At 32.4% G+C, this 15,406-nt stretch overlaps 1 protein-coding gene across 2 annotated transcripts in view; it reads right to left on the reverse strand.

The window, feature by feature from the left end:
* Window positions 1–15,406, reverse strand: part of LOC112045933 (cyclin-T) — a 41,520-nt gene that overhangs the window by 11,986 nt on the left and 14,128 nt on the right. Inside the window, exon 8 of one of the 2 annotated variants that reach the window (XM_024082330.2) lies at window positions 13,613–15,144. In XM_024082330.2, the coding sequence (XP_023938098.2) occupies window positions 13,613–15,144 (1,532 nt within the window). Of the gene's footprint in view, window positions 1–903; window positions 15,145–15,406 lie in introns of those variants that run through there. The other variant, XM_052887016.1, reaches the window with a different exon arrangement.

Consider the following 15,406-nt stretch of genomic DNA (forward strand, 5'->3'; position numbering starts at 1 on the left):
ACTTTATCGAATTGAAATAAGGTGCAAATTGTAAGGAATTGCCCGATGGTGATATTATTTATAGCTGGGATTGCTTTAGCCATGTCATACGATTTTTAAGATTTATTTCGATTTTAAAGCAATCCGAACTATAAAATGAAGCTTCCCGCCACCTTCGAAAGCAAAAAGACCCCCAGCGGTTATGTGGTGAAAGTTTGCATCCCAGCCTTGGTTACCGTTCCAAAAAATGTATATATTTTGAAAAAGTAACCCTTAGCCCCACAGGACACGATATACACAGCTGCGCGCAAGCTATTATTCAGCCGTTATCCGAAAAAAAATAACAGCCAAGTAATAGAGGGAAAAATTAAAATAAAAACAGGTGCCATAGAAACCATGTGAAAAAAAAGAATGTGTCAAGCCACAGTAATTCACACATGCAATGACGTTTCATAATTATATAACGTCATAGACAATAATTGTACAAGGGTTATGTATAAATTACCAGGAAATTATTGGTACAGTACATTAAATTCGGTTGTACTCAAATTACTAATAAATATTTTTTTATTGAAATGCAACATAATTATATTCTTTTTAGATACTTATGTCATAATAGAACATTTGTGTACAGCCGAATTATCATAAAAAGACCAATTTTGTTCAGCAACTGTCTTTTGATACACATTTTTGAATGACGAATCTAATCGTTTCAAAGTCTATAATCACAAAAAGATTTGCATATATGTTTCATACTCGATTATATTTGCTAAATAAATAATACCTTAATAATTAGAATTTACCCTGCAAATACATTTGTTATGTACAAATGCATGCATATTTGACCTTTTCCATCTTAGACTGCATTGTTGGTTGGGAATTTAAGAAAAAAGTAAAGCATTGGATATGAAAAATAAACTTCAATACGATTCACAGTGTGATGTTTAATTTGCAAAGAAAAAAAACAATTCAAAACTTTTATTATTAATAAAAAATAATAACTAAAGAGTCATCTTAACAAAATAAATTTTACTATTTACACACACAATTTTAAAGTAAATTAAAATAATTTTTAATTAAATTCGTAATGATAATAATAATCTCAATCTCTTATAAAGTTAAACAGTTTAGAAACACAAATTTAAACAGTTTAGAAACAAAAAATACTCGTAATACAAAATATTTTAAAAACTATCTCTTTACTAACCGTAACATTTTTAATTATGACTAAGTAAATGAAAAAAATTAAGTACTTTATTGAAATCACCTTAAGAATACTAGTTTTTTTTTACATTTTGCTCTATTTTTTAAATGGTAACAAAAATGGCACCACTACAAAACAACAATGAAAAACAATATTTAAATGATTAATAACTATTCACATTCATATGTATAGTGCTCCCATAACGATTTAAACATTGTATAACTGTATAAAATTATTTTAGAAATATATTTTAGTGAGAGGCCTCTTATTCATAATATCTGACAAATATCAACAATATAATCAACAATATAAGAACGAGAACAAAAAAGGAATGTCAGTCAAATTATTTTTGTGATTTTTAAAAATTTTCAACCACTACAAGAACTCCGCTTTTACCAGCACATCCCATTATTATTATTTTTATCATTATTTGGGAATAACTATAGCCCATATTCTTCCCTGATAATGTAGATTTCCATTGGTAAAAGATTTTTTCAAATTGGTCCAGTAGTTTTTAAGTTTATTCGTTACATTAAAAAATATTTTTTTTTTCCTTTTTTAAATATTAGTGTAGATTAAGTCAATTTAGATAATACAAATTCCGGCTAATGTATCTAAATCGCGAGAGAAATAAATTTAATATATATATTAATACTTTGTTACATTAAATTAAAAATACTGTTGTGACATTTTGGACGGGACAATAAGAGTATGAATGAAACTTAATTATTTTTATTCTTCATTTGATCTCAATATTTGAAATCTAAATGGGACCACTATAATCGATGTTTTGTTAAGATAACGTTATATATGTACCTTTCCATAGAATTTAAATGTCATGGAAATGGCACTATTTAATAGCATACTCCAAAAAACAACTTCCAACAAAGGTAAAGTATCTTATTTCGAAGCGTAGTAATATTGACAAGATATAATTTTTTACCAATAACAACACATACTTTTTTTAAATTTAGCAAAATGAAATACCGGTAATAAAGTATACTTATTGTGATATTTTGCACAACAGTTTTTAATACTTTTTATTGGCTCAGAGCAAAGCTCTTTAAGGAACACCACATTTATAAAAGACCCTGTTTAATTTACTATATACTCGTATTCTTAGAGTTTATTTGTTAATATTTTTGTATCCGCTGGATAGATGGCGAATAAAACAAACCAAGCGGTAACGGAAAGTGAAAAATCACGTTTCTTGATACTGTTATAAAGAGTTCACACTGAAAGCATGTGCATGACATATAAAAAATACATATATTTTAACACTAGAACCGTTTTGTCTCAATTTTGTCCCATCTGCAAGTTTGATCTCAAGTCTGTAACCGTTTTATTTTTTTATTTAGGTCTTGAAACTTTTTGACTTGGACTACCTTATTGCATTGAATATTTTTTTAATTATATAACAAGAATGTTTAAAAAAATAATAAAACGATATATCTAGAACAGCCGCTGAACTATCAGTATTTCAAACAATAATTCGATGTAAGATCGTTGCTTTGGGGATTTTAAGGGGTAGTAGCAGGGTGAAGCACGGTAGAATAAGACAGCTTCATATTCTAGCAGCCATATGTCCATTACTTCGCGTAATTAAATTACTTTATTGTTAAGGGCACACAATAAATGTCTTGTCAACGTTATAAAATAATGATACCATACGATATTTTAGTGATATTTCATGGAATTAAAAATTTTAGAAAAGTCAGAATACTCTGACGAGGATAAAGTGTTGAAAATAAGTTCTACTGAATTACAACACTACTACATTTCAATTTCAATCATATTACTACAATTCTATTCAGATATTATTTATATCTTTAAATCTCACAAACATGTTGTTTGTTTATTTATTATTTTTAGTTATTTTAATTTTGCTCATGTTACATAAGCAAAAAGTTTGAAGAGCGAGATGAGCAAAGGTGGATGCAATTACGAGGTCGAGATTGACAAGAAAATACAATAGAGAGATAAGAAAAACGTACAAGGTGTATCGAGACAAAATGCACACATAATAAGTCTACTGTGAAGTGATAGTAGAAGTACTGTGCAATAAATGTACTAGTACAGAGTACTGTTTGTGACATTTTGTCTTTCAAATAATAATTACTTTTTAGATTTCATCATTTGATGTGTTGTTACAGTTAAAGTAATATACATGTAGTAGTTAGTAAATATAGTTTTTTCATGAAACAAAAAATATCTGACTGTTAATTTATAATTTGATCAGTTTTTGGCCTTTTAAGGAATATGCTTTTAATTTAAATTAATAAATACACATGTCAAGTAAGAAAAGTTGCTATAAAGGGGACAAATTGGTCCCGGTTTCCCGGACAAATCTTCGGCGGTTCTAGTGTTATTAGTGTATTTTTTTCTTCAATCTCTGAAAAACATAGTATTATACTATATCTACGTACTTTCAGTATTACAAGGGATGGGTTTGTATATGTGTAAAGTTCCCCCTTTTTTATATAATAAAGATTTTTTTTTAATTTTGAGCAAAACAAACAATAATAACTATAATACTTACAAATAATTATTTGTTAAGAATAAACCGGGTGGTAAAATTAGCAAAATTAAATATATATAATTAAAATTACTTACAAATACTAATTAATTTAAAGCTGATATGGTAATGTGTTCTGAAAATCGGAAATGATGGTCATAAATTATAATTAACTATATTACAATACTAAATAATAACTAATTGCTACAATTTATTATAGAAATTAATAACAATTCAATATGATTGGCGATTGGCGTTATAGATTTTGTTATTAACATAAAATAAAGTAAATCTACAGTTATAAATAATAATAATATTGTTATTTGTATATACAATAAAAATGTTTATTTCAATAAATTTCAGTTTATTAACAAAAAAATATATACAATAAATTACATAAAAATTAATAATGATTATTAAAATATTGACCGTAACTGGAAACTTTTATATTGAGAGTAGCATTTCCGTTTCCGTCGATTTCATACCAGTTTTCGTACTTTTATTGACGTCACGTCGGGCTATGTGGCGCCACCTGGCGGTGTCGGGCTCGGGAAGTTTCGTAAATCGCTGAGCGCGACTTTAGCCCATTGGCGTTTTGTTTACCGTCGAAGCAACATCTTGCAATCAGTTGGTACCCGACATTGCAAGATAAAGTGTAATAAGTGAAGTGAATTCGCTGTGAGTACTTTATATTTTATTACGTTGTAATTATTACGTTGTAACATACAACGTTAATGTAATTAACGTTAAATTATGTAAAAATTTCAAATTTCATTTGAAAATAGTACGTGATCATTATTTTAACGGTTTTTCCGTTCGGATCACTACTTCATGTGTTTGAAAGTCTTGCTTTTTTGCAAATGTTTTCGTACTTGCATGTAATAATATTTTCTTTGTAGTTATTTTTCAACAGTTAAAATAGTATTAAAAGTGGCGGGGCCCAGCGGGCTTCCTAAAAATGTGAACTCAGAAACCAAAGTGAACGTTCTAGCAATAGACTGCTGTCTAACATATATACTGCAAAACGAACGCGTGGCCAATGGCTTTCGTTTCAGAGGAGTACATAAATTACGAATGCTCGAAGACAAGTTAGACAAAGAGTTTTTGGAAGTTACTCAAACATATTGTTACTCCAATTCAAACCGTCATTGAAAAAAGGTTCACAAATCCCGCCAGAATTTAGCACAGGAATTTTGATTGGATGTAAATTACTGGCCTTATAAATCGCCACCCCACGCAGGGGCAAGGCGTAGACACTGTTAACGTCGCTGGACACATTTGCAGTCAAATATAGGTCTAATAGATTACCGCCCCTCGCGGGGGCAAGGTATACACAGTTTTTTAACGTTCCTGGACGTATTTGCAAAACCAACTTACTGAGTAAGGTATAGAAAGTTTAAATATTCCTAGACGTATTTGCACAGTCAAATACCGGACTAATAGATTACCGCCCCTCATGGGGACGAGGTTATAGAAAGTGTTAACATTCCTAGACGTATTTCCAGTCAAATACTGAGGATCACCACCTCTCGCATGGGCAAGGTACGAATAGTGTTGAAATTTCATCACGTAGAACACACAACACGGAATATACATACAATGCGCAAACGCTCATGCACAGCCATGCTTGCATGATAATTACAACCCACCCTCGCGGGGTGTTTATCTCTTTATATAAATTATTCAAATACCGGTGTCCTTGATCGCCACCGTCGCGGGCGTATGCATGAAGAGTAATGTTCCATCGCGTGGAACATACAACACGGAATATACATATCTGTAATGCGCACACGTTCATGCACAGCCTTGCTTGCATGATCAATACAATCCACCCTCGCGGGGTGTTTATCAACGATGTATGGATACGAATATCTTATCTATCTATATAAATTATTCAAATACCCTTGTCGATGTCGTGTGTGTGTGATCGCCACCCCTCGCGAGGGTAATGCATGAAAAATGTTAAGATTCCATCGCTTGGAACGCTTGCGCAGCCTTGCTTGTATGATCATTATAATCCACTCTCGCAGGGTGTTTATCAGCAATGTACAAGATGACATATACAAAATTGAGTTTCTATGTAAAAATGTCATTTATTGCTTACTCGTGAATATCCCACAGTAGGTAAATGACATTTTCCCAATTGATATAGGTTGATAATAAAGACCAAAATAGTGAATAGGCCAACTAGATTTGTAACCAATGGGTGAATTAATTACTTTGTAACAATGGCGTAAAAATCTGATGAATGAAAGCGTCAGATTAAAACATCATGTACATTTTGGTATAGAGGTTAAAGGCAGGAAACTTATTTTTCCGAATACATCAAAGGTATTACTGGATGTATACAGTTTATTATTTGCAAAATTTATAACCATACTCCAGGTTTCATAAAACTTAGAAACAAACGAAAAGGTAAAACATATTATGATACCCTCCGTCACCTAGCAAATGTAGAAAAACGCATAAGCGGTAACATATAAATTTCTATTAAAACAAAGGATTCTAAATGAATCCTTTTTCAGGGGCTCGAGGCCCATCAAGGGTATTATGTATGCTTTAAAGTTTAATGCATCCAGAAAACATAAAGTATTTTGAGATAGACTTCATTTCAAGCGGTCTTTTTAGCCACCTTTTTACCACCTTTTTCAATGGGAGAAAATGGTGGCACCAGAAACGTACAGAGGTTAATCTGAGGTTATCTCCTACCGTTCTCTCGAATAACCTCGTGTTTTTCTTAATCTATATGGAACATCGTTCCACACTCCTGTTTTGGAAGAAATATCAACAATTGTCTACTTAATGAAATACAAAGGATCATAAAAGCACCATGCTCTGTTGCTAATACTGAAGCCGGACCAATATTTAACCTCATTTCCACTTGCTAAATACGCACAGCATCAAAAACTCAGTTTGAAGAATAGACACAAGCCTACTTGCATGTGTATGTAATAAAATCCCAAAGGTGCTTCCTACGTTCAGGGAATTGTTGGACATTACTTCCTTGTCATTTGAACTATGCATGTCTCTTTCTCAAATACTTTCTCAATGCTATCGAATTCGCAGCATGTTTTGTAAGAGATATGTAGAATTAAGAATAGACAATTTTATCATTTATTAAGAAAATAATACGAAGCGTAGATGTAGGCTATATCGAAAACTTGCCCGTTACCATTGAATGAATGAATGACCTTGTTTAATATAATCAGACTGCTAGCTACCTACTTCACTGACACCCTCAGCCAGTGTTTTTGTTAGTAGCAGATGCCTTTGACCACGCTTGGGCAGCGTTACTAAACATTCACCCTCTGAGGTATTCATGGTCACGAGAGGAATAGGTACTGCATTCCAATAAAAAGGAAATGTATGTCATACTACTCGTATATGTCCCTAGAATCAAACTCACCTCCTAAGCAACATTCAATTGCACAAAATGACTGCCGTTACATATTACGGAGGAAAAGAGAAATGAGTTTAAATATAGAATATAACAGTTAAAATTGCAAGATCTTTGTCTAGTAACCTTAATTAGACTATCACTAAGTTCACAACAGTACACAGTATTATACGCGGCAGGAACAACAAGCATGCAAATCGCTTGTTATACAACATCGCCATCTTCCATACTTGGCGCTTTCATTACTGTAGCATAGAAAAAGTGATTGTGAAATAGGGTATGTCGGTGACTGATCTATTCTGATCTGACTCATTAAATAAGGTACACGTAGTCCATGATTACTTGTACGTATCCCGAGATGTAACTTACGCTCAAGTTGTTTTATACGATGTGTACAGTGTGTATAGGGAATTTCCCATTTATGGTATCGCCACCACTTACACTGATTCTCAGAGAATCATCAGAATCGGTTGACAGGAATATATTTAATAGCCTTGATAAGAGTAAGTCTTATGTCATTTGGATCTCAGATTCCGAGTGCTAGCAGTACCGATAATTCTATAGAATGAAGACAAATTTATTATAATCACGACAACGGACTTAGCAGTTACAAAACTGTTAGAGGGAGTCTTCAAGAAATATGGGAAAACCTAAAATTATTTTTAATTTCCTGTCAAAACTTAAAAATCGGCTTGTGTAGTGTTTGTCTAAAAGTAAAAGTTTTAGTACATTATATGACCTAATGTCTAAGAACTGACTCAGTTTTAGTTTCTAGAATCTTCAAGTAACCTACTTAAGAGATCAATAACTTTGTAAAGTATATCCTTAAATTCATACCAAATTGTTAAGAAAGCCTAAAAATTCCATGCCACCAGTTTGGAATGTCAGTAACTTCTTAATAAGTTATTTTTTCAATAGTTATATTTTTGTGGGTACACTCTGAAAGGCGTGTATATGACCTAACATTACTTATTATAGGGATAACATAGTATAAAATCTGATGATTTTATTGAATTTTGGCCGCAATTTGGCTCAAAAACCGATAGAAGTATTTACTCTGGCTGGAAATTATTTGTAAATAAAATAATCACTATCATAATTTTTCTTTAGGAAATAATAAGTCTATTTCATTATTAAATAAAATAACTATCCACTACGACTAAATGCAGCAAGAATTAATATTAATTTCTTTGTAATAAATTTTTTAAAAAACCGCCCCGCATATGGTTATAGCAGAATGAGTAAAGACGTCACGTAAGAAATCTTCATAACGACTATATCGGTCAGCAGTGTTTTTCCTAAATAATTTAGTGTGAATATCAATTATATGATGAAATCCCTAAAATTAAAAGTATTGAACTCCAATCCAAAAAATGTATGGTATGTTTTTAGTTCATTGATTTATTTTTGAATGTGCTGAGAGTTGGAGTCGCGAGATGAACGAAAACACGTTAAGCACTGCTAACTGTTCTATTTATTAATATTTGTAAAATATAGTAAATGGCTGATGACATATAATGACACTTGAATGTCAAAGAGTTGACAGTTTGAATAAATAATATCCACAGACAATAGATACTTATTACTGGCTACCATTGTACCGTAGACATGTATTTTTGCTACATTCCAACAAAATGGAATATTGTATTATGCACAGACACAGTAAGTCAAACTTCGTTACTAGCTTGTTCTCTAAATAAAGCCTAATCGAATTAGAGATAATATTGTTATAAAAAGTTTTATTTTAATAATCACATTGGCGAAATAATACCATAACGTGGCGTCACCAGGCGAAAACAAACAGGCTCTCAATATAAAAGTTTCCAGTTACGGTCAATATTTTAATAGCAGCGTTTTACCTGAAATAAAACGCATATTAAAATACTTACCTCACTGGAAACTTTAAGTAATTCCTGCCTGGTGATATATTGAGCCAATGAGCTAAAGTCGCGCTCAGCGATTTACGAAACTTCCCGAGCCCGACACCGCCAGGTGGCGCCACATAGCCCGACGTGACGTCAATAAAAGTACGAAAACTGGTATGAAATCGACGGAAACGGAAATGCTACTCTCAATATAAAAGTTTCCAGTGAGGTAAGTATTTTAATATGCGTTTTATTTCAGGTAAAACGCTGCTATTAATCAGTTAATATTAAAAATATATATTTATTTTATGAGAATTTAAAATAATATTTATTCATATCCTTTATTTTTAATGTCCATAACGTAAAATATTTTAAAATAAATAAAAATATAATGTATAAATACTCGTTCTTCTGTCATGAAAAAATAAGAGCACAAACTGTCAGGTTACTACACTACTTTCATTGTAAGTTGAGTTTCAACACTGATTTTACAGAAAAAATCATCACTAACAGGAAGAATGGAAAAATTCGAATTATTTGAGAAGACGAAAAATGCTAAAAAAATTATGTATGCAGTAGTCATTATCACTGCTTGCAGGGTCTAGCTACCTAAAATTGGAATGTTCTATTGATATAAATATTTAATATTTATTTAAGTATATACGAGTACAAATAGTCAAAAAATAGTTATGTCGTTGTCATTCAATGGTTTATTACAAAAAAAATAAAAAATACATGTCTCATTATGTCCACCATTTTATAATATTACGCAACATCTCAATATGATAAACTATTTTTGATTGATGATTTTGTTCAATGTTAACATTATTGATTGATTTATTATATTTAACAATAAAATAATACTATTTGATTCTTATATTTAACAATAGAATAATATTATTAAAATAAAAAATAAAAACTGTAATTAAAGTATTAGATAATTAAGGCGCTTGAAGGACACTGACTTTGAACTTAATGTTGCTTTTAATAAATATGTAAGTAATTTAAAAAAATATTAAATTCTGTAAAACTCTGTATGTATAGATATATAATTATATTGTATTTATAATAACTTATTAAGTATAAAATTCTTGAGTCTGTTATAGAAGTTGTCAGGACATTAGTTGATTAGTCCTATAATATTGCAGAAAATATCCCATCCCGTAACAAATCTATTCATTCATCATTCAATAATCTATCATTAATGTTAATAATGTAGTATATGAATAATGTAAGTATTAAATATATTATAATTTATGTCATATTAAATATTCATATGCAAGCATATAATACATAACGGTATTTATATGTTAAACAATATTAAGTATGTTGACACGATAAAAATATATAATATTAAATATACGTATATGTACTTATATAACAATTTGTTAGTAGTGAATTAACTTCGATTTCATACACATATATGCATAGACGTAATAAAAAGATACTCGGCGCCATTATGGTGCTTCAGTTGTTTGACAGCGAAATACCGTCTGCCTATTTTATAACTCTATGCATAAATGTATATTAATATATATGCATTTATTATGACCTAGTAATGCGTACACGTAAAGTTTGCGTTGCTCAGAACAAATTGTTCACTGTTTCTCGTATGTTACGTGAAACTTCAGTCATAATTTGTTATTAAATATTAATTTATTCACCACACGTGGTATATTTTTAAGAGGTTTCATGGTTTAATATTAAATTTATACTTAAAAAACGATTTCAACTTTATATCTTATATATGTTCGATGTTTTTTTAAATACTTTTAATTACCTACTTATTTTCACACATAACTTTAAATAGTAGTTATGTTTTTGTTTTGAATATAATATGTATTCTAAAACATTATATATATATCAACTATTCGTGCAAAAGCAGCTTAATAGACAACTATAAGTAACAGCACACTGGTGTTCTGGGAGAGTACTTCACCAAACACATGTGTGTTCCCACCTTAATAAGCAACAACCATTGACAACAACAATAAATTTGTATAATATAAAATTTGTACACAGAAATATTATGATATAGAATAAATATGTCATATTTTTAAAAATATCAATATTATAAACTTCTAATAAGGGCTCCTACACACTACTCCAGCTTCAGAACTACCAGCAGAATACTTTGATCCAATACCAATAATTAATATTTGGTTAGCAAATTAACAAAATCATAACGAATTTGTTTGGTTGGAATGAAAGATTTTTTTAACAACACATGATCGCCATAAAATATACTGATTTTTAAACACGCGGAATCGTGTTTGTAGTATATACAGCAAAATTAAAAGCTATTCTTTAAAATTATTGGATTGTCGGTTTATGACTTAAGTATATAATTCTCTCATCAATTCTTTTACCTTAAATATGCATTGTTATTTTCCTATGTACATATTTAAATATTTGTCTCTTTTGTATTTGTGACATTTCTAGTTTATAGTTCCTATCATGTAAACTAATAGGAATTTAGTATAATGCTACACAGATTTATTTTTTGGTAATAAATTCATTTTTAGTCTAAATCAATTGAAGTGAAATATAAAAAATGCGAACACTACCATTCTAATTGTGACAACTGCAGCGACAGCTTTCTGAGGCAAGTGTAGAAACTTATCCACTATATTACCGCTGGTATAGTGTGTAGGCACCTTAATAATACATTAAAACTACGATAAATAGTTTTAGTAAAAATATAAATACCATTTCGGTATTTCTTTACTCATAAATAATTTAATTTGATTATTTTTAGATACCTACATAATATAGTTTAATAATCTAGATAAATTGGCAAGATTTGTGTACACAATGTGAAAAGCACAAATGAAAAATTAATTATATTATTTTCCTAACTAGTTATTTAACAATGCAGATTATTAAAAATAAGAGGTTATTAAGATTAATAGTATTTTGCAGCAATTTTCAAATGGTTGACAGGCACTCTAGATATACATAATACAAACTTTAGAGCTAAAATAATTTGTGCCACCATTGACATGTGTATACAATTTTAGTCCTTACGAGTCAATAAATATAATTGAGATTGATTTATAATAAATAAAGTTATAATAAAAAATTTATAATAAAAAATGGTAAGTAAATTAGAAACAGATATTTGTTTGTTTAATAATAAAATTGTAAAATGTTAACTGATATAATTGTAAAGATGTAAATTTTAAATTATGTCTAAATTATTATTTGAATAATTTAAAAATAAGTAGTAAGTAATTTGCATGCTAAATAGGCAAGATTTGTATCTGCAAATAGATATATTGATTGATTGAATTAATTAGAACAGGCAACAAATAGCCAAAAGATAAGTTATAGAGAATAATAGTAATTAAGTAAAAGTAAGAAAAAAAAAACAAAATTAACAATTTCGTTTTCATATTGTGTACAAGAACCTTTAAAAGACTGGCCTTTCTTCAAATAGCGGATATATGTAATTTTATGTTTTATATTTAGATTAAAATTTTATATAATATTAAGTTTGAGACCATAACATTTTCAATATGATATAATACTTTTTGCCATTTTTCTATAAAAAAGCCCTTTTCTAGAGTTAATTTTTTTAAAATCTACCTCTAGCTACGAGTATATCCAAATTTTTGAATATTTTTAGGATGTTATTCACATCAGTAGGCCTAATAAAATAAAATAAAATTTCGACCAAAAGCGGTGGATTCGGAAACATCATTGCATTGCAACGAAAACGCAATATTTCGAAGTCCGTCGCTATTAGTCGACATGTTGTCTTTCACATATTCCAGCCTCAAAACATGTCATGGCACGTTTTAAGCCCTACCTGAATGAAAAATAATATCCGTGAAAACAATTTTATAAAAAATGCCCCTTATATAATTTATTTACAGTCTAATTCACAATTTGTATAATATGTGAGATATTTGTAAAGAGGCTCATTAAAATTCGTGCATATTTAAAATTTTCTACACAAAGATGTGTTAACAAAATATACATAATACTTTCTATACATAGAGTAAATTGAAATTTATTTACAAAAATATTTATATAGAAAAATCTTTTACTTTTGTAAATTTTTTATTATGTCATTAAAGTATTTACGACAAAAAAAAATTAAATATCATAAACTTCAACTTGAAGCTTGCCCTGAATTCAAGTTAGCTTCGATTTCGATATCAAAGTAAAATAAACCTAATGTCAATAATTTTAAAATCGAAAATCCTGTATCATGCAAGTTTTAACTATCTTTCTCTTCTCTAAAATACTATGGACCAATTTGAAATTTAAGATATTGAGCATTAGATTTGGTTATTTTAATATGACGTTATTTATAAGATTTGTATAAATAACATTGAAGGCATAACAATGTCTAATATTTGACCAATAAATCCTTGCCAATTAGCTTAGTTCAATTAGACTGTTCAGAGTTGTAAGACTCGTGATATTTAATTTTTTTTTCTAATCTACTCCGGTGGCGGAGGCGGCACGGCCGGCGGTGGCATGGCGGGCAACGGAGGCTGGTGGTGCCTCGGCGGCTGTTGGGGTGGCGGAAACATGCCGTAGAAGTATCCGTCCATCCCCATACCCACCCCATAGTACAACGGCGGTGGGGGTTGAACCATGAAATACGGTAAAGGGGGCCTGAAAGGTATATTCCAACCTACCTTATTAATAGGGGGGGCCTCGTGCCGCGTCATCTTCTGCGGTGGGCCCGGCTCGTGGACTCCGGTCCTCTTTCTCGACGTTTCTAGAACTTCCTTCGATATCTTGATCTTTAAGCCGGAGTTCGGTGGAGGAGGCGGCGCTGCTAATCTTTCTTTTGGTATCTTTATCTTTAGTCCCGGACTTGTGGATAACTTTTCTCTGGGTATAGTTATCCTCAGAGCTCCGTCTATATCTGGAGTGGGAGTGGGAATGGGAGGGGGTGGTGGTGCTGGCTGTTCCACCTTCTTCTCTTTTTCCTTATCTTTCTCTTTGTCTTTCTTGTGTTTCTTTCTTTCCTCCTTAGATTTGTCGCGGTCCTTGTGTTTGTGTTTGTCTTTTTTCTTCTTTTCCTTCTTGTGTTTATGGTCAGATTCCTCTGTTTGGTTTTGGGGTGGATTTTGAGGTAGAGGGTTAACGTTAGGCGGTGGTTCGAATTGGGGGGGTGGAGCCATAGGTGCGATCGGTTGGGGTATTTGAACGGGGGGTTCGACTGGCTCCTTTTTAAATTCTTTCGGGGACTTTTTCTCTAAAGGTACAGTGATAGGAACAGGTTTTGCGAGACTCTCTTTGAGTAAGTTTGATACCAATGTGGGGTCTGTTTCGATTCCGTTAAGGGCCCTAATGGTTCCTTCCGGTTTTCTTTCCGGTACCCTCGTTTTGATGGCGTTTCCTTTTTGGGAGTCCCTCATGAGGTTTTCATATCCAGGGGTTTCGTCTATCTTTTTAACGAAAGGCACTAACTCCGGTTCAGAGTTAGAAGGCAGCCGGGGTCTCTTTTTAGGTGGTTCAACCACTTTGCCTGGTGGCGATGAAAAGGGGGACAAGATGGTGGGGGGTTGCATGTCTCGGACGACAGCTGTGGGGTCCGGCCGTTTTTTGTGCGGGCTCGGAGGCTTTTGTTCTGGGACTGGGGTGGGTTGGATGGGTACGGGGGGGTTTTGCGGCCTCGGCTCCGGTCTAGGCGCCGATCGCTGTGTAGGAACTTGAGGTGGGTTCGAGGGGGGCCTTCGCGGAACGGACGCCGAAGCGGACGCGGCCGCGGCGGACGCGGAAGGCGTGGACGCATTTTCAGGGGAGAACAAAGATGGCGGCCGCGTCCTTTGAGGGACTTCTGTCGGTGGTTGCGGGTGAGGGGCGCTTGTCGATGGGCCGGGTAGCTGTCTGTGGTGTCTGTGGTCATGCGGGGGTTTGTGGTGGGGAGGTTTGTGCGGCCAGGGATGGTGTGGCTTGTGATGTTGACTGGAAGTCGGCCTGTGGTGGGGTGGGGGTGGATTCGGCCTGGCATTAGGTTGCGGCACTCCGGGTCTCTGTTGCAAGGCCTGTTGGCGTCTCTCCCTCTCCTCTCGCCTTTCTCTCTCCTCCCTCTCCCGCTTCTCTCTGTAGAGGTTGTAGTCTATCTTCTGTAGCGGTTGCGGCGCCGGTTGCGCGGTCGTCGCGGGCACGTAGCCGCCCGGACCAGGTGGGAGTTGGCGCCGCCTTTCGCGTTCATATTCTAAGGGACAAAGGTATTATTAAATAAACTAGATTTATGAATAAAAACAACGAAAAATATAATAGAAATATAATTAAATGTTGACATAGTACACTTTAGTCCCATACATTTTTTTTACAGGACAATTTATTTAAATCGGGTCACCTTAATGACTGTAAAATGTCGACTTTCTTCAATTAAGTATTGATTCTTGCCTTGAACTAGTTGGAAGGCATAGGATGATAATGTTTGACTCTGTATCATTAACTATATAATCTAAATA

Source organism: Bicyclus anynana, chromosome 18 (assembly GCF_947172395.1).
Source record: "Bicyclus anynana chromosome 18, ilBicAnyn1.1, whole genome shotgun sequence".
NCBI lineage: Eukaryota > Metazoa > Arthropoda > Insecta > Lepidoptera > Nymphalidae > Bicyclus > Bicyclus anynana.